Source organism: Loxodonta africana, chromosome 5, assembly GCF_030014295.1.
Source record: "Loxodonta africana isolate mLoxAfr1 chromosome 5, mLoxAfr1.hap2, whole genome shotgun sequence".
Classification (NCBI taxonomy): Eukaryota; Metazoa; Chordata; class Mammalia; order Proboscidea; family Elephantidae; genus Loxodonta; species Loxodonta africana.
The window spans coordinates 78,298,308-78,319,834 of record NC_087346.1 but is presented as its reverse complement, the minus strand read 5'-3'; the positions used below and the strand labels follow the sequence as shown (position 1 = coordinate 78,319,834).

The 21,527-nt window shown below is 42.5% G+C and overlaps 1 protein-coding gene across 1 annotated transcript in view; it reads right to left on the bottom strand.

Annotated features, from left to right (window-relative positions):
- The window catches only part of SCARB2 (scavenger receptor class B member 2), a 78,044-nt gene extending 56,938 nt beyond the window's left edge, over positions 1-21,106 (bottom strand). Inside the window, exon 1 of the mRNA XM_003414141.4 lies at positions 20,712-21,106. Coding sequence (XP_003414189.1) covers positions 20,712-20,828 — 117 coding nt within the window. The 5' untranslated portion in view covers positions 20,829-21,106. The remainder of the gene's footprint in view (positions 1-20,711) is intronic.
- Positions 21,107-21,527: the final 421 nt, after the last annotated feature.

The following is a 21,527-nucleotide window of genomic DNA, read 5'->3' as shown; positions in this document are numbered from 1 at the left end:
CTACATTAGCCTGAGACCAGAAGAGCTAGATGGTGCCCAGCTATAACCGATGACTGCCCTGACAGGGAACACAACAGAGAACCCCTGAGGGAGCAGGACAGCAGTGGGATGCAGACCCCAAATTCTCATAAAAAGACCAGACTTAATGGTCTGATTGAGACTAGAAGGACCCCAGTGGTCATGGCCCCCAGACCTTCTGTTGGCCCAGGGCAGAAACCATTCCCAAAGCCAACTCTTCAGCCAGGGATTCGACTGGACAATGGGTTGGAGAAGGATGTTGGTGAGGAGTGAGCTTCTTGGATCAGGTGGACACTTGAGACTATGTTGGCATCTCCTCTCTGGAGGGGAGATAAGAGGGTAGAGGGGGTTAGAAGCTGGCGAAATGGAGTGGAGGGAGGGAGAAGGCTGTCTCATTGGGGGAGAGTAATCGGGAGTATGTAGCAAGGTTTGGGTTTAGCAAGGTGTATATAAGTTTTTGTGTGAGAGACTGACTTGATTTGTAAACTTTCACTTAAAGCACAATAAAAAAAAAAAAAAAGATGCACCCTGAAGAACTTAGGGGCAAAGTGTTATGGTGTCTGCAACTTCCAGTCAAATGATGCAGAAAAAGCAAACAACCATGTAGGAGAGAGACATGAAGTAAATGTGACAGGATACTAACAGTTCATGAATTGAAGTTAATCAAAATATTACATGGGACATACACCAAAAAAATTGTTGCTTATCTAGAATTTAAATTTAACCAAGCGTCCTGTGTTCTGACTAAGCAACCCTCCCCCAGAGGGGCCGTAAAACTATAAAGAAACCAAAGATTGCACCCTCTGAACTCTCAGGCCTTCCTGGAGAGTCATCTCTTACCACTTGAGGAAAGGAAACTAGGGTAGCTATGAAGTAAACAAAATACATTTTCTCCAGTGTTTTAATATTAAAGTAGAGGGAATATATTTTTTTAGTTAGTTTTAGTATAGCTGTACAAAAAAAAGCTGTATAAGCTGTGATTAATCTCCATTCTTTAGAAAATAGCATAGGTTCTGTTCAAAATATGGCTAAGCAGCCTGTTACACTCTTAACAAACACCCTAGTACCTTACAACATGTCCTCCCCTATTCAAAATAGGTGATTGAGAGCTTGACATGACTAATGCCATAATGATGCTCTAAGTAATCTCTAGGCATTTTTTTATGGCACCAGCTGCACCAGTCTCTTCCAAAGCAGTGCAGAGCTCTCTCAGCTCCTGTGGCCTTGGTCTCTCTTCTTTCTTCTCTTAAGAAATGGCCTTTAGCCTATAAAACGGCAAAAAGACTCCTGACATTTTTAATCTACAGCTTTCTTTCTATCTCAGCCAGAGTGGACTTGGCAGAACAGTTCCACTAGGCGAGAGATTCTTACGTGAGTTTTTCAGGCTGTTACAAACATACTGATTAGTGTCCAGATGTCTGACATACATATCTTTAGTTTAAAAAAGAATTTCTTGTAGTTGTTTTGTGATGTATAACACCATCTGTAGACTACGTACCTCAAAAACATTAGGTAACCCTGACCTTCCCCCATAAAACTCTCCCGCTAGCTCTTTAGAATTAGACAGAATTTAAGAGAAATTTAACCCCCTCTGTCTCTTAAATACTAGTATTCAATAAAGCCCTCTTACTGCTTACCTCCTCCAGTCTCAATATTGGCTTTACAACAGGCGGCTCGTACCTGCGATTTGGGGTAACAGCTATTCGAGGTCATGGTGAGGAACTGACTCAGTGGGAACTGAGAAAAGAAGAACGGGACTCTGGGGTTTCCACATGATTACTCAGCCCCAGTTATGCTAGTGCTTCCAAAGTCAGCATCTCAACCTCAGGCCCCGTGACGCTCCTGAAGAGGGTTCCATTTGACTTTAAACTTCTCATTTCTGCCCTAGGTATTCAACTGGGCACTCCCAGAGCTTGCTCTACCAAGGACTGAAAACTAATAACAATCTTGACCTCACGCCCGAGAACGTCTGGTCCAGGAAGTCATTCGTTTCACCTGATACACACCAGTTTCCCCTTTTGCACAGTCTAAGCACAAAGCCATGCTGGAGAACTACTGATCCTCCTCACGGAGGATGCTGCTGTGGTAGTAACAGCCACTAGAACAACCTCATCATTAGCCAAGGTTTCTAGTTACATGAAACTAAAAATCAGCATAAGGTCCTAAATCATTTCTAATGTGCGACTGGATATCGCTCATTGATTTTAGCCAAGCAGAACATGATGAGATTTCTTCCAGGCATAATATTGTGGTAATAATCCCAAAAGCGATACTGGAAAGATGACTGAGTTATACAAACAATCTGCCATCTCAATGGCCAAATTAATAATTTGGACTAAAAAAACTTTTCAGTTAGTCATATACTGAGATCTTTCCATGGGCCCAACAGGCATACATCCTGGTCTCACGATGAGCGAACACTCTTGGTGCAGTGAATGTTCTTGAATAGATATCTTTGTTTAAGTCACTAATTAATTCCTTAGAATGGTTGCCTAAAATTGCAATTATTAGGTCAAAAGACAAAAAGTTTTTAAGATCGCATAAGCCTTTAAATATTGCCAAACTGCTTTCCAGAAAGTTTTTCTGATTTATACTCTTACAAACAAGTATGAGGAACCATTTCAGCGTATCCAATCCAATACTGGTTTTTTATGACTTATAGAAATATTTGTTTATTTACCAGTTGCCATAAACCACTCATGAGGCAAACATGTGACCACTGGGCCACGGACTGGGGCAAAACATGAAGCTAAACAACAAGAATAATACGCAAACAAAATCATTCCCTGAGACATACATATTCATCATTCCATTCATCCAATAAATGTTTATTGACCATCTATTTTGTAAAAGGCGTTGCATTTGGCATTATGGGAAGATGATGTAAAGCTAAACATGATAGAACCTCTCCTTCCAAAGACAGTTTTCAAGCTAGCTTTAAATATTAAACTATGTTATATGGACCAAAAATCCCTGGTGGGCCTGATGCTAGAGGGGAATTATCAAGTAATTCAATTATAAAAATGGTAACATTCTAGCCTAGTTGAATCCGCACACTGGGAAAGACAGGAGCTTAGCTAAGCCTGAATTACTGACAGCCCAAACTACTGCTTTTAACACTGGACTCACTGGGAAACAAACGAACAAAATCCCAACAGTTGCTGTCAAGTCAGTTCTGACTCATGATGACTCCATGTGTGTCAGAGTAGAACTGTGCTCCACAAGGTATTCAATGACTGGTTTTTCAAACGTAGACAGCCAGGCCTTTCTTCTGAGGCACCTCTGGGTGGTTTGAACCTCCAACCTTTCACTTAGCAGCCAAGTGTGTTATGTTAACCATTTGCACCAAAAACAGCATCTTGCTGTCTGAATTTGTATTTCTTGGATTACTAGAGAAGTATAATATTTTTTTATCAGGTATGAAATAAGACTATTTTAAAACATATTTAAAAAGGATGTTCGACTAGCATAAAATTCTTCAAGTTGAATAGACAGAAAACTGATCAAAAGCAGGACTGACAATAATCTGTCAGAGCCTCATGCAGTGGGCGTGGAGTCACTGATCAGGCTGACCTCTGCTCTGTATAAGTGATGAATCAGAGATGGGCTGGGTTCACTTTTACTACTGAGTGCAGACCTGACCTAACGCAGTTACAAGACATGTTACCTCCAAGGTGGTCTGACAGTATCTTTCAGGAAGCCAGCTCTGTGAGAGTTGTTGACCAGCTGTCCCAGGGTAAGCCACTTCCAACGATAAAAAAAATAAGCCTTCAGGGAACCGCATCAGGCTTTGACGGGAGTTAAGTAATAGACTTAGGGACATTTTCAGGACTCAAGAGCACTACTCGTTGTTCTTTAAGGTCAACAGAGTTCTATTTAACAATTAAGCACAACTTCAGCATCGATGTTGCTCTCTACAAAGTCTAAATTCACCCAGAGATAACTGCAGACCAACTTTGAGAAGCCTGCTTACTAGTATGTGGATGGTTATCATTGGATTCCAGATTAATAAATAAACTCACCAAATATCAAAACATCCATCAGTTTGCTTTTTTTTTTCTTTTTTAAATTGATCCCTGGAATTCAGCAGACCCAACCCAGATTCTTGCAGTAATTTAAGGTTGTACTATTTATCTTTATTCTCTGTGGAGCTAAAGAAATAAGCTACCATTAATATTCTACCCTTTATACTCTGACCTGTAGTCATCTGTCAGTTTATCGTACTGTGGTGGCTTGCATGTTGCTGTGATGCTGGCAGCTATGCTACCAGTATTTCAAATACCAGCAGGTCACCCATGATGGACAGGTTTCAGTGGAGTTTACAGACTAAGACAGACTGGGAAGAAGGACCTGGGGATCCACTTATTAAAAAATTGGCCAGTGAAAACTTTATGGATAGCAGTGGAAGATAAGCCCCTTGGATTGGAAGGCACTCAAAATACGGCTGAGGAAGTGATGCCTCCTCTAAGTAGGGTCCACCTTAACAACATAGATGGAGTCACGTTTTCAGAACCTTCATTTGCTGATGTGGCATGATTCAAAATAAGAAGAAATAGTTGCAAATATCCATTAATAATCAGAATGTGGAAAGTATGAAGTATGAATCTAAGAAAATTGGAAGTTCTGACTACCAGTGGTAGGTTAGGGTTTATGGGTACAATATTAATGGTAGCATAGTTCTTTAGCTCCACAGAGAATAAAGATAAAGAGTATAACCTTAAATTACTGCAAGAATCTACGTTGGGTCTGCTTAATTCCTGGGACCAATTTAAAAAAAAAAAAGCAAACTGATAGTGCTTTGCTATTTGGTGACTTTTATTAATCTGGAGTCCAATGATAATGAAATGGAATGCTTGAAGATTGCTATGCCAGGCACTAATGAGCTGAAAAAAACTGGTACTGGCCATTTTGAATTGGACAATCATATGGTCTACTATGCTGGGAATAACAAATTGAAGAGGAATGGCATTGCATTCATCGTCAAAAAGAGCTTTTTGAGATCTATCCTAAAATACAACGCTGTCAGTGACGGGATAATATCCATACGCCTACAAGGAAGACCAGTTGATATGACTATTATTCAAATTTATGCACAAAACAGTAATGCCAAAGATAAAGAAATCGAAGATTTTTAACAGCTTCTGCAATCTGCAATTGATAAAACATTTAATCAAGATGCATTGATAATTACTGGTAATTGGAATGCAAAAGTTAGAAACAAAGCATTGGTAGTTGGAAAATATGGCCTTGGTGATAGAAACGATGACAGAGATCACATGATAGAATTTTGCAAGACCAGTAACTTATTCATGGCAAATACCTTTTTTCAACAACATAAATGGTGACTATACACATGGACTTCACTGGATGAAATACACAGGAATCAAATTGAATACATCTATGGAAACAAACGATGGAGATGCTCAATATCATCAGTCAGAACAAGGCCAGGGGCCGACTGCAGAACTGACCATCAGCTGCTCATAGGCAAGTTCAAGCAGAAGCTGAAGAAAATGAAAACAAGTCCAAGAGAGCCCAAGTACAACCCTGAGTACATCCCAACTGAATTTAGAGACCATCTCCAGAATAGATTTGACACATTGAACACTAGTGACTGGAGACCAGACCAGTTGTGGAATGACATCAAGGACATTATACATGAAGAAAGCAAGAGGTCATTAAAAAGGCAGGAAAAAAAGAAAAGACCAGGATGGATGTTACAAGAGACTCTGAAACTTGCTCACGAACGTCAAGCAGCTAAAGCAAAAGAAAGAAATGATGAAGTAAAAGAAATGAACAGAAGATTTCAAAGGGTGGCTCGAGAAGACAAAGTAAAGTATTATAATGACATGTGCAAGAGCTGGAGATGGAAAACCAAAAAGGAAGAACACACTCGGCATTTCTCAAGCTGATCAACTGAAGAAAAAAGTTCAAGCCTCAAGTTGCAATAGTGAAAGATTCTATGGGGAAAATATTAAACGACGTAGGAAGCATCAAAAGAAAATAGAAAGAATACACAGAGTCACTGTACCAAAAAGAATTTGTCAACATTCAACGATTTCTGGAGGTAGCATATGATCAAGAACTGACGGTACTGAAGGAAGAAGTCCAAGCTGCACTGAAGGCACTGGCAAAAAACAAAGCTCCAGGAATTGATGGAATATCAGTTGAGATATTTCAACAAACAGAAGCAATGCTAGAACCACTCACTCATCTATCCCAAGAAATTTGGAAGACAGCTACCTGGTCAACTAACAAGAAGAGATCCATATTTGTGCACATTTCAAAGAAAGGTGATCCAAGGGAATGCAGAGATTATCAAACAATATTATTAATAACACAAGGAAGTAAAATTATGTTGAAGATAATTAAAAAACAATTGCAGCAGGACTTCGACAGGGAACTGCCAGTAATTCAAGCCGGATTCAGAAGAGGAGGTAGAATGAAGGATATCATTGCTGATGTCAGATGGATCTTGGCCAAAAGCAGAGAATACCAGAAACATGTTTACCTGTGTTTTATTGACCATGCAAGCGCATTTGGCTGTGTGGATCATACTAAATTATGGATAACACTGTGAAGAATGGGAATTCAGAACACTTAACTGTGCTCATACAGAACCTATACATAGGCCAAGAGACAGTCCTTGGAACAAGGGGATACTGCATGGTTTAAAGTCAGGAAAGGTGTGAGTCAGGGCTGTAACTTTTCACCATACTTATTCAACCTGTATGCTGAGCAAATAATCCAAGAAACTGGACTATGTGAAGAAGAATGCGCCATCAGGATTAGAGGAAGACTCACTAACAACGTGCGATATGCAAGTGACACAACCTTGCTTGCTGAAAATGAAGAGGACCTGAAGCACTTACTGATGAAGATCAAACACTACCACCTTCAGTATGGATTACACCTCAACATAAAGAAAACAAAAATCTTCACAACTGGACCAACAAGCAACATCATGATAAACGGAGAAAAGATTGAAGTTGTCAAGGATTTCACTTTACTTGGATCCACAAACAACACCCATGGAAGCAGCAGTCAAAAAATCATATTGAAAAACATATTGCACTGGGTAAATCTGCTGCAAAAGACTTCTTTAAAGTGTTAAAAAGCGAAGATGTCACTTTGACGACTAAGTTGCACGTGATCCAAGACATGGTGTTTTTAATTGCTTCATATGCATTCAGAAGCTGGACAATGAATAACGAAGACCGAAAAATTGATGCATTTGAATTGTGGTATTGGCGAAGAATACTGAATATACTATGAACTGCCTGAAAAACAAACACATCTGTCTTGGAAGAAGTACAGCCAGAATGGTCCTTAGAATGGGTGATGGTGAGACTTCATCTCAAGTACTTTGGACATGTTATTGGGAGGGACCCATCCCTGGAAAAGGACATCATGCGTGGTAAAGCAGAGGGTCAGAGAAAAAGAGGAAGACACTCAACAAGATGGACTGACACAGTGGTTGCAACAATGGGCTCAAACACAACAACAATTGTGAGGATGGCGCAGGACCAGGCAGTGTTTTGTTCTGTTCTACATGTGAGTCAGAACTGACTCAACAGCATCTAACAACAACATACCCTAACCTATTTTAAATCAAGAACAAATATATTCATGTTCATTTTAAATTTTTTATTTTTATTTAAAATAAAATATTTCAAAAATAATATTAAATAAATTTAAAATATTTTTATTTTATTTTAATTGCAACTGTAATAATTTTAGCTAATGAGATCTGACAGTTCAGAATGAAATGTTACTCTGTGTGTGAGCTACTATTCTGTCTATAAATTACCTACAGGACTGTATGGTAGAATAAAAACCAGTTGCCATCGAGTCAACTTCGACTCATGGCAACCTCACTGTGTGAAGACAGCACTGTGCTCCATAGGGTTTATGCCGGCTGATTTTTCAGAAGTAGATCATCAGGCACCTCTGGGTGGACTCGAACCACAAATCTCTTGGTTAGCAGTGAGCATGTCAATTGTTTGCAACACCCATGGACTTCTAGCTATCCTGAAAAACTTTCTACTACAAAACACCGGCTGGGTATTTTTTAAAGCTTCTAGGTGAGAAATACGTGCAGCCAAGGCTGAGAACTGCCGGCCTAAAGGGAGACAAAGCAGCCACCAGAAGTGGAAACTTCATCTTAAGAACCAGGTAGCAACTGGGAAAATGTATGTACACATGGGAAGCAGTTGAGGGGATGGGTGAGAAAGAGAATTTTAAGACATGAATAAATAAGAGGTAACCTTCTGACATACATGGGGTCGCCACGAGTCATGGTCAAATTGAGGGCAACTAGTTAAGAAAGAAACAGAGCAACCATGATGACAAATGGTACCTTCACCGGCCTCGAGGTCAGGGAAACAATCACTAGTGTGAGGGACAGTGGGGGACTGGGAAGGCAGCTGCCACATAAAGGAGCAGCCACTATTCTGCTCCGACTGCTGCCACGCAGTACTGTGGTGGGGTCAGCACTGTGGAGCATCCGCATTTTTAAGAGAAGCTGGAAATCTGGATTATGGGTAAAATTTTCATATTTTAAAGGTCAGCAATTCAAGTATATATAAACCACTTGTGAGGCAAACATGACCACTGGGCTATGGAGTGGGGGAATATATGAAGCAAAACAAGAACATCGACAAGCAAACAAAATCAGCCCCAAAGACATAAGTTAGCATCTATTCATCCTTTCATTCATCCAACAAATATTTATTGATAATCTAATTTGTATAAGGCAGTGCATTTAGCCTTACGGAAAGACGATACAAAGCTAAATAGGACAGGACCCTCTACCTTCAAAGACGGCTTTTAAACTAGCTTTAGAAACTAAACTATGTCATATGGATTGAAAATCCCTGGCTGGCCTGATGCTAGAGGGGAATTATTGAGTAATTTGATCACAGAATGCTAATGTACTAGCCTAGTTTGATCAGCATACTGGAAAGACAAGAGCTTTTAACACTGGACTCACTGGGAAACTAGAAGAAAACAAAAAACGTGTTGCTGTCAAGTCATCTCTGACCTACAGCAACCCCATATGTGTCAGAGTAGGACTGTGCTTCATAGGGTTTTCAATGGCTGATTTTTTGGAAGTAGATTGCCAGACTTTTCTTCCAAGGTACCATGGGCAGACTCAAATCTCCAACCTTTCAGTTAGCAGCCAAGCGCATTAACCATTTGCACTACCCAGGGAATCTAGGATACTACAAGGACATAGTAAATGAATAACACGCTAACAAAATCCTGGCGACTTGAACATATTAATAACACTGTTTCCCAACTTGCCTTACAGAGATGTAAAAAAAAAAAAAAAAAAAAAACAGTGATATTACATATTTTTTAAATATTCTAAAGTATCAACATAACTAATTAATTAGAAAACTAGATCAGCAGTTCTCAAAGTGTGGTTCAAGGACCCCTGGAAGTCCCTGAGGCACTTTTGGTGGGTCCACAAGGTCAAAACTACTTTCGTAAGCACACTAAGACATTATTTGTCTTTCTCACTCTCATTCTCTCACAAGTGTAAGGTGGAGTTTTCCAGATGCTTCAGGACATGTAATGATATCACTGCTCTGATGGCTAATAGAAATATGTGCTTGTGTATTCTTGTGTTTAAAATTTTTTCAGTTTTAATTTCTAACACAGTAAATATGATAGATATAACCCATAGAAACAGAAGATCTCTGGGGTCCTCATAATTTTTAAGAGTGTAAAGGTGGCTTGAAAACAAAATTTTCATGAGATTATAAAGTCTTCTGCTCTCATCTCTCCGTAAGGGCAAGGACTGTGTTTTGTTTACTGTTATATCCATAGCTTCTGGCACACTGCCCTGCAGATGGTACAAACTCCATAAATATCTCCTCTATTAGCAAATGACTGCAAAAGCATGTACCCAAAAGTGCTTTTAAACATAGAAAGTAAACACTTAAAGTAGCCTTTATTTTCCTTGGTTACTTCTGACTAGTTACCAGGCTTAATTAAATATGTATATATCTTAAGTATATGTCTTGATGGAAAGTGCCATAAATGTCCATTCACTTGGTCAATAGTCTGTGTTTTTATTAATGATCTTATAATCCCCACCTGCTGATTCTTCCCTGGGAAACAAGCAAATGTCTAGCAGAACAGATGGCCCCTTTGCTGTGGCCTGACAGACTGAAATCTCGTACTTTATCAAACAAGAAAGCAAAGCGCTTTGCACAGGCAGGAACTTTCCCCTTCCTTGACAAAAAAATCTTTCCTTTAAAGTAAACTTGCAGAATAAAATAATTATTAGTAGTAATATCCTCAACGAGGAGTACCATCTCGAGGAATGAAGATACAGGCTAAAATATTCCCTATCCAAGCCAATAATGGACTTCAGTTAGCTTTTAAAACACAGATTCCTGGGCCCCATTCCTAAAGAGTCTGATTCAGCAGGTCTGAGTTGGGGTCTGGTATTTTAAAAAACCTCTAAAAATGATTTTGATGCCCTGGAATCCGGGGCTTACAACTGAGAACTACTGGTCTACCCCACCGTCTTAATCATATTTCATAACGAATGCACTCATGGTCAACATGGATAAGTAAAACATTGAGAGAAACGTATCACAAGATCATGTTTCTAAAAGCCAAGGAGGAAGTTAAAGAATCTGCAAGGATATAAATAATCCTGTGTCTGTTTATAGACCTCTGATTTCTGCTTGTGCTGAATCAACCACATTACTCTCTTACAAACCTGGAAAGGAGAAGCTAAGAGATGAAGCATGTTCATGGGAGACTCAGGAACTGGAAGGTCACGTAGAGTTGGGGCTGGGCAAGCCTCAAATGATCCCGGGCAGGATGAGTAAACAGGAGAAGCCGGTTGGTGGAGAAAGCAGAGGAAAGAGTGGAAAGCACAGACTGCCCATGCTTTCTGGGGACTTCGGAGTTTCCACTGTACTCCCAGGAGACCTTACCATGCTGTGGTGCTTGCCCTTAGATTTCTATGAGCTTCCCCTTCTACCTTTACAAAAAGGAAAAAAAAAAAAAAAATCCTATTTTTCTTGAGCTAGCTTGAGTGGGCCTCAGCTCCTTAGGGAACATGTATTTTCTTTTGTCTTAGTCATCTAGTGCTGCTGTAACAGAAATACCACAAGTGGATGGCTTTAACAAGGAGAAATTTATTTTTCACAGTCTAGTAGGCTACAATCCAAATTCAGGACATCAGCTTCAGGAGAAGGCTTCCTCTGTCAGCTCTGGAGGAAGGCCCTTGCCAACAATCTTCCCTTGGTCTGGGAGCATCTCAGAGCAAGAACCTCGGGTCCAAAGGACATGCTCTGCTCCTGGTACCCCTTTCTTGGTGGTATGAGGTCCCTATGTCTCTCTGATTGCTACTCTCTTTTATATTGCAAAAGAGATTGGCTTAAGACAATACCTAACCTTCTAGATCTCATCAATGTAACGGCCACTAATCCACCTCATTACATCATAGTGATAGGATTTACAACACAGGGAAATCACATCAGATGACAAAATGGTGGACAATCATACAATACTGGGAATCATGACCAAGCCAAGTTGACAGGTACTTTGGGGGGACTCAATTGAATCGATGACATCTTTGTTGCCAAGGATTGGAGGATAAGCAATGTGGTATAGGGAGGGTGGCATTAGAATAGACTGTCCAAACCGGGACTCTTTTGAAAGTAAAAGAGGGTGCTGGTAATTAGGCCAGGATAACAGGTGTAAATAAAACAGCACCATCCCAGGCAAACCCCTACGTGTCTGTCAGTTTGTCGTGCTGTGGGGGCTTCTGTGTCGCTGTGATGCTGGAAGCTATGTCACCGGTATTCAGATACCAGCAGGGCCACCCATGGAGGACAGGTCTCAGCTGAGCTTCCAGACTAAGACAGACTAGGAAGAAGGACCCGGCAGTCCACTTCTGAAAAGCATTAGCCAGTGAAAACATGGACCTCGCCAGATGGAAAACACAGGAATCAAATTGACTACATCTGCAGAAAGAGACAGTGGAAAAGCTCAGTATCATCAGTCAGAACAAGGCCAGGGCCTGACTGTGGAACAGACCATCAATTGTTCGTATGCAAGTTGAAGCTGAAAATGGAGAAAATCAGAACAAGTCCATGAGAACCAAAATATGACCTTGAGTATATCCCAGCTGAATTTAGAGACCATCTCAAGAATAGATTTGATGCATTGAACACTAGTAACCGAAGACCAGACAAGCTGTGGAACGACATCAAGGACATCATACATGAAGAAAGCAAGAGGTCATTGAAAAGACAGGAAAAAAAGAAAAGACCAAGATGGATGTCAGAGGAGACTCAAGCTTGCTCACGAACGTCGAGTAGCTAAAGCAAAAGAAAGAAACAATGAAGTAAAAGAACGGAACAGAAGATTTCAAAGGGCCTCTCGAAAAGACAAAGTAAAGTATTATAATGACATGTGCAAAGAGCTGGAGATGGAAAACCCAAGGGGAAGAACATGCTCAACATTTCCCAAGCTGAAAGAATTGAAGAAAAAATTCAAAACTCTAGTTGCAATAGTGAAGCATTCCATGCGGAAAATATTAAATGACACAGGAAGCATCAAAAGAAGATGGAAGGAATACACAGAGTCATTATACCAAAAAGAATTAGTCAATGTTCAACCATTTCAAGAGGTACCGTATGATCAGGAACCGATGGTACTGAAGGAAGAAGTCTAAGCTGCTCTGAAGGCATTGGTGAAAAACAAGGCTCCAGGAATTGATGGAATATCAATTGAGATGTTTCAACAAATGGATGCAGCACTGGAGGTGCTCACTTGTCTATGCCAAGAAATATGGAAGATAGCTTCCTGGCCAACTGACTGGAAGAGATCCATATTTATACTCATTCCCAAGAAAAGTGATCCAACAAAATGTGGAAATTATAGAACAATATCATTAATATCACACGCAAGAAAAATTTTGCTGAGGATTATTCAAAAATGGCTGCAGCAGTATATCGACAGGGAACTGCCAGAAATTCAGGCTGGTTTCAGAAAAGGACGTGGAACCAGGGATATCATTGCTGATGTCAGATGGATCCGGGCTGAAAGCAGAGACTACCGGAAGGATGTTTACCTGTGTTTTACTGACTATGCAAAGGCATTCAACTGTGTGAATCATAACAAATCATGGATAACATTGCAAAGAATGGGAATTCCAGAACACTTAATTGTGCTCATGAGGAACCTTTACACACACAGATGAAGAGGCAGTTGTTTGGACAGAACAAGGGGACACTGAATGGTTTAAAGTCAGGAAAGGTGTGCGCCAGGGTTGTATCCTTTCACCACACCTATGCAATTTGTATGCTGAGCAAATAATCCCAGAATCTGGACTATGTAAAGAAGAATGGGGCATCAGGATTGGAGGAAGACTCATTAACAACCTGCATTATGCAGATGACACAATCTTGCTTGCTGAAAGTGAAGAGGACTTGAAGCCCTTACTAATGAAGATCGAAGACCACAGCCTTCAGTATGGATTACACCTCAACATAAAGAAAACAAAAATCCTCACAACTGGACCAATGAGCAACATCATGATAAACAGAGAAAAGATTGAAGTTGTCAAGGATTTCATTTTACTTGGACCCACAATCAACAGCCATGGAAGCAGCAGCCAAGAAATCAAACGAAGCATTGCTTTAGGTAAATCTGCTCTAAAGGACCTCTTTGAAGTGTTGAAAAGCAAAGATGTCACGTTGAAGACTAAGGTGCACCTGACCCAAGCCATGGTATTTTCAATTGCATCATATGCATGTGAAAGCTGGACAATGAATAAGGAAGACCGAAGAACAGACGCCTTTGCATCGTGATGTTGGCGAAGAATATTGAATATACCACAGACTGCCAAAGAACGAACAAAAATCTGTGTTGGAAGAAGTACAACCAGAATGCTTTTCAGAAGCAAGGATGGCGAGACTGTGTCTTACATACTTTGGACATGTTGTCAGGAGGGATCAGTCCCTGGAGAAGGACATCATGCTTGGCAGAGTACAGGGTCAGTGCAAAGAGGAAGACCCTTATGAGGTGGACTGACACAGTGGCTGCAACAATGAGCTCAAGCATAACAACGATTGTAAGGATGGTGCAGGACCGGGCAGTGTTTCGTTCTGTTATGTGTGGGGTCGCTATGAGTTGGAACCGACTGGATGGCAGCTAAGAACAACAACAACATCCCAGGCAAATGACCATCCTGCATGTGTAAAAAGTAGACTCAAAATCAGGATATCCAACTTGCCTGCCTCACTCTGCCCACCCTCTACATTTAGTTTTAGATGAGTCACTTACTCGCCCAGAGCCTCAGTGTCCTTGACTGTAAAAAAACAGGTTAAGTGATCTTTAAGGTTTTTGTGATTCTGAGGTTCTACATCTTCTTCACTTTCAACAGAGGCATGGTCAACATTGGCGGTTTATAAAAAAAGTCTGATAAGCATATAAAGAAAAATAATTACAAACATAATGACATATTTTTATAAAGTTCAAAACAAGCAAAACTCATCTATGGTGTTAGAAGTCACAATGGGATCACTTTTGGGGGTGCAGTGATTGGGAGGGGGCACTTCATAACCTGGCCCTGCTCACCTCTCTGGCCTTCTCTATCTACACTCCCTCTCACACTCCAACTCCTGCCATATTGAACTATTCACAGTTCTTCTAACAAGCAGGGTCCTCTCTCCAAGGCTTTGCACATGCTGTTCCTCTGCCTTAGAATGCCCTTCCCTCCTCTGCTTAGCCAACAGTCCTTCAATGTTATCAGCTCTGAGAAGCCTCTCCTGTTCCCAGCCGGGGTGGCAGCCCCTCTTCGGTGCTTCCGTAACGCAAGGTCTTGCATGGAAAGGGAAACCAAGCTTTCCAGCAAACCAGCATTGTCTTGGCTTATTTCCCGTTTCTTATTCCTGAGCTTTTACCAGAAAGTTCCAGCCTTATGTTACTAGTGCTATAGGAAGGAGGCAAAGAGAGAGCTAGCATGGGGATCCTCCTTCCTCCCAGAGATTCTCTTTAGAGGTTAGAATGTAAACTCCATGAAGGCAGAGGTTTACACTTGTGCTGTTGTTCAGTCATGCATCCAACTACCTAGAACAGTGCCAGCCTGTTGTTAGCTGCCATCAAGTCGGATCCCGACTCACATCAACCTCACGCACAATGGAACTCTACAGGTGCTCAATAAATATTTGTTTGTATTTAATTAAGGAAGGTGGCAATTTCTTACATAAGCATGAGGAAAATTAAGCTATACGATATCTATTATCCTCATTAAAGACATTAAGGCCTGGTCAACATTTCTATATAAAACATAGTTATTTTCCCTAGACTTAGGAGGGAAGGGTTTGTGTAAAGACAAGTAAAAGCTCTGAGGGGGGCTTACTCAAAAATGGAGAGGAAAGGGAGGAATGATGCAGATGAATCTCTTAGGACACAGCAAGCCAGCTAGCCCAGTACCCGGCATTAGGACTCTGATGCCTGTAAGGGGCTGCTCTTCCATGTGGCTGGCAGGATGTGCACGTCAGTGCTGCCTCGCCCAGACCTTCCCCTCTCCACAGGCCCTGAAAGGCATGTCCCATGGTTTTTGGGAACTGGGGAAGAGGATTATTATCTGCGATGGCCGGAGAAGTGCTTAGGCCTTAGTCAGGCTACGGCTCTGTACCTACTTGTGGTCCTAGGTACATCCTCTCTGAGCAGCCCCCTGACCCAGTCCCTTCCCCACAACCAGGCCTGAGAGGACAGCAACAGAAACGCAGCCTTCCCCAGGTGCTGGAAGCTGGAACAGACTGCTAGGTCTCTGCAGCACTCTGTCAAAACATTTGACAGAGAAGGCCTTGTGAAAGCTCATAATACCCCGCAGGGAGTGGGTATGGGCAGAGCAGGAGGGAGGTATTACTATGCCTCCTTTGCAAGTGAAAACACTGATGCAGAAATGATTATAGGTCTTGCCCAATACAAGGCAATCACCAGCGAGGCCAAAAATGGAACCAAATTGTCTTGACTTCTTCCACTATATTCACTGGGCAAAATAAAAATCTCCCTTCAATAACCTCTGGTCACTTCAGGGCTCAAGGACAATTATCACTGTAGACAAATCCTTCTACTAGTAATTATTTTATTAAGCATCCTACAATTAGCCAAACCTACTCACTCAAATTTCATGCCTTTTCCTTCTCCTTTTTTTGACAAGCAGAGGTATGGTCAATCTTTGAATGAAACAGCTAAGAACTGGTAGTATCAGAGAGGATTATATTACATCTACATTAAAGTTGAGTTATGAATGACTTGTGCCATAATAAGAACAGAAATAATGACAGCTGTCAGATATTAATTACCTCCTCCGTGCCTGGTGCTGTGCTAAATCTTTACATGGCTTACCTCACCTCACCCCACAACAGCACACACACAGAGGCAGGCGTAGCTTTGTGGGTCCTGAAGCTTAAACAGTTTGAAGGAGCCCTCTCTTAAGAAAAAGATTACAAAATTTTGGATACAAAATTAAGGACAGAGCCTTAGAAGGGCCTGTGCAATGAGAAGTCCTTAAGCCTAAGCTTTGTAAGGTGCATTGTAAATGCAACATTGTATCAAGGGTGGTTTGATAAGTACTAATGAAATTGAGGAAACCCTGGTGGCATAGTGGTTAAGTGCTACAACTGCTAACCAAAAGGTTGGCTGTTTGAACCTACCAGGTGCTCCTTGGAAACTCTATGAGGCAGTTCTACCCTGTCCTGTAGGATTACTATGAGTGAAGCTCTGAGAAGTTAAGCAGTTTTCCCAAAGTCACAAAGCTTGTAAACAGTAAAACCTGAACAGTATGTCTAACTCCAAATCTCACATACTTTTTCTCTGCTAATATGGCTTCTAATAAAAATAAAATTTTTATCATTAACTAAGCACTAACTATATGAGTCGGAATTGACTTGACGGCAACGGGCTTTTTTTTTTTTTAAAAAAAAAAACAATATTCCAAGAAAGCAATGGTGGTTCAGTGGTAGAATTCTTGCCTTCCATGCAGGAGACCTGGGTTTGACACCCAGACAACGTACCTCAAGCATAGCCACTACCTGTCTGCCAGTGGAGGCTTGTATGTTTTTATGATGCTAACCAGGTTTCAGCAGAGGTTCCAGACTAAGATGGGCTAGGAAGAAAGGCCTGGTGATCTGCTTCCAAAAATCAGTCAGTGACAACCCTGTGAATCACAACGGTCCGATCTCATTGTGTAGGGGGCTGCCACGAATCAGGGGCCAACTCAATAACAGCTAATAACGACAACTATATCCCAGGAAAACCACACCCACTTTCTCTAACAATTTTTATAGTCTCTCTATACATTAGTTATTACTCCCATTTACATATAGGGAAACCAAGGGTCAAGAAAGGTTAAATACACCCCAACAATACTGGCAGTAATCAAAAAAACAGAAAATAATAAATGTTGGAGAGGCTGTGGGGAGGCTGCACTGGTGGTAGGAATGCAAAATCGTACAACCACTATGGAAAACAATATGGTGCCTCCTTAAAAGGCTGGAAATCGAAATACCATACAATCCAGCAATCCCACTCCTAGGAATATATCCTACAGCAATAAGAGCCACTGCACAAATAGACATATGCATACCCATGTTCACTGCAGCACTATTCACAACAGCAAAAAGATGGAAATAACCTGTGTCGATCAACAGATGAATGGATAAAACAAATTATGGTACATACATATGATGGAATACTACACAATGATAAAGAAAAATGATGAATCCATGAAACATCTTACAACATGGATGAATCTATAGGGCATCATCACTGACCACTCTGATAGGGATCACAACACAGAGTCCCGGACAGAGCAGGAGAAAAATGTAGAAAAACTCAAAATTCACCAAGACCAGACTTACTGGTCTGATGGAGACTGGAAGAAGCCCTAAGACTACGGCCCCCAGAAACACTGCTAACAGAAAACTGAAACCATTCCCAAAACCCACTTTTCAAAGATTAGACAGTCCTATAAAACAAACAATAACACATATGAGGATTAGTTAAATCAAATACATGAGGCCAAATGGACAAATCTTGCCCAAAAGCAAGACAAGAAGGGAACCTGTGGTGGAAAGGGGGAGCAAGCTGTCACATTGTGCGAATTGCAACCCATGTCACAAAACAATATGGGTATAAGTTTTTGAATGAAAAACTAACTTGAGCTGTAAACTTTCACCTAAAACACAATAAAAAAAATAATAAAAATTGTTAAATAACTAGCCCATGGTTGCCCAGCCAGTAGATGGTAGAGCTAGGATTCATGCCCTACAGTATTTACCTGCAAATTCCTTACTCTTCCCCACTAACCCATGTACTGTCCTACAGGTCATCCAGGAAGGAGTAGATAGTAATGTGTGACCTCTAGTAAACTTAGAATATTCCCAAATCTGTCCACTGAAACTAGTCCTATCATTTAGTCTTATACACATGTTGCAGTGTTCCTCAGCTGGGGCTGGACAATTTTGATAGTCTACTTCCTCTGTGCTATTACTTATTATTCAGAACAGAGTTCATTCCCCATTGAGAAAACCACTTGACAAAAGCCAATCACCAAATATCAAAGCAAACCCAGGACCCAGCCAAGCTGGGTCATAGTCACCCCTCTCTTGCCAAGAAATGGAGATCCTATTGGCATTGGCTAAAGGACTGCTCGGAATTTTTTAAACCAGTTGCCAAGTTGATTCCAACTCATGGAGACCTTGCTGTTGTTGTCGGGTGCCATCGAGTCGGTTCCACCTCACTGCAGCCCTATAGAACAGAGCAGAACTTCCTCATACGGTTTCCAAGGAGCGGCTGGTGGATTTGAACTGCTGACCTTTTGGTTAGCAGCCAAGATCTTAACCACTATACTACCAGAGCTCCCATGGAGACCTTAGGGCTGCCCAGATCTGAGGCAGAGTCCCTGGGTGGTACAGATGGTTAATGGGCTAGGCTGCTAAGCAAAAAGTTGGCGGTTCAAGTTCACCCAGAGGCACCTTGAAAGAGAGCCCTGGCAATCTACTTTTGAAAAGTCAGCCATTGAAAACTATGGAGCACAGTTCTACTCTGACGAACATGGGGTGGCTGTGAATTGGAGTCAACTCAATAGCAACTGGTTTGGTTTTTACATCTGAGGCACTGGGAAGATCACTTATCTCATAGGACTGTTCTGAAACAGCCCTTCGAAGCCCCACAGGAAAATTCACATACTGATTACACCTGGATTACTTAATTTTAGTCACATCCTCAAAAACATCTTGCCATGGATTGGAGGTAGACAGGACGGGAGAAAGGATTTAGTTTATGTTTTCCTTGAACATGGGGCACTCAGGGGAAACAATGGCCTTTCAGAAATTCAGGCAGGGCAACTTGCCTTTTTTTGGCAATATGAATTTTTTTTTTAATTAAATTATGCTTTGCTACGGTGCTTTTTTTTATTATTTAAAGTTGCCTTTAATGCCAAATTTCAATTAATTGAATGTTTCTGGAACCCTCTATTATAGGAATATGTCCCTTGCCACCTGAAAGAAGACATTGCTAAGCAGGGAGTGCAGCCCAATGGAAGAGGTTGTGGGTACTAAGCAAGGTTGCTCCAGTGGCTTTTTTTTTTTTTTTTAAAGGAAAAAATGATCCAAAGAACTCTCTCTTGTTCCTCCTTCTATAGCTTAGTGGGTGTGAGTGGAAGTGTCTGAAAAAATGACTGCTGTGGAGTTGATTCTGATTCATAGCAACCCTACAGGACAGAGTAGAACTGCCCTATAGAGTTTCTAAGACTATAATTTTTATAGTAGCAGACTGCCACATCTTTCTCCCAAGGAGCGCTGGTGGGTTCGACCTGCTGACCTTTCAGTCAGCAGCTTAGCCCTTTATCCACTGTGCTACCAGGGCTCCTAGGAAATGACCAGTGAAGTCAAAAGATGGAGAAGTAATCTGAAATGACTAGCTCTCCAGCCCGCTTATCCAGGCGGAAGTGAGAGATTCTTTTAAGATTCTAAATACATCTTTGCCTGAGATTACGGCTGTTTGAGAAGAGCAAGGATAGCTAGTGAGACAAAGCAACACAAGTTGCTGGTACAAGACATGAAACCAGTAAGTCCGGTGGTAAGCACAGACTGTGATGGACTGAAGTGTCACCCAGCCCAAAGGCCTGTTTGCCAACTGCCCTGCCCAATGTAGGAAGGCCAGGATACAACAGACCATACACCCCTTTTTCATCCCTAGCCCCACACCACTTCAAAGGCCACAGCAAGCAGCTGACATTACCTGCCTCTTCTGTGGTGTCTTTCATTTTGTTTTGTTTCTTCACGAAGTGGGAGGGAAATGAGTTTGGGCACAACAGAAATTGGGGTGTGGTGGGGTTGGGGGTGAGAGATGCAAATGACAGAAAAGAAGGGAAACTCCTTTTTAAAAGCCTAAAGCCAGTATAAAGGAAACAGTCATTTCTCCTTCACCCATGCGCCTCTAATCCTTACCTACCAACTCCAAGAAAAGAAGAAAGGAAGCCTGGTAGTCCCGAGGGTTTGTCCAAGCGCAGATGTTCCCTGCCCAAGGTACAGCATATACCCCCCCCACACCCACACACATATACCACCCCCGCACACACCCACACACCACACGCCCCCCCCTCCACGAACACACACATCACACTCCGCCCTGCCCTGCCTCACCTTCTCGATCGTCTGATCCACGGCCTTCTGAAAGACCCGGGCCACCAGCAGCGTGACACTGGTCACCAGCAGGAGCAGGGACAGCGTCCCCACCGCGTAGAAGCAGCACCTGCCCATTCTGCGCGCCGCTCACGGGCGGGCCCCCGCAGGCGCGCGACCGAACGGGGAGGTGAGAAGAGCCGCAGCCGAAGCGTCCGGAGGACCAGGCACTCTCCGCGTCCTCTCCCTCCCGGCGCTCGGCTCCGCGGCCCCCTCTGCACCCGGCAGGTCGGCTCGGGGAGTCCGAGGTCCCGGCTTCGATTTCAGCTTCCTCGGGAGGCCCGGGAAAGGCGGCCGCGGCGACCCGCCTGGCGCAGATTGGGAGGGAGAGCGGGAGGGAGGAAGGGAGCGCGCAGGAACGTGACGCTCGCGGGCCGCGCTCGCCGCAGCCCCGGGAGGCGGCCGCCAGCTGCTGTGCCGGGAAGCGGGCGGGGCGGGAGGCTGAGCCTGAGTCATGTGTCCCGCGGCGGCGACCGCGATTCGGTCCGCGCTTGCCGCGACCGGCCCAGGCGGCGCCCCTCCCCGACCAGGCCCAGCCGCGCCCCAGGTCGCAGGCCCCGCGGTCACCTCAGGAAAATCGTTACGCCGTTGACCCATTTACTTACCCGGCCCTCAGATAGTTCCTGAGGGCCTACCGTGTGCCAAGCACTGGGGGTCTTAGGATGAATACGACGTTGCCCCTGCTGTAGGGGAGGTCACAAGTTAGCGGGGACATGGTTATAAACAATTCCTGCACAATGTAACCAGTACTTTTACAAGGTACGTGAGATCTGTGCC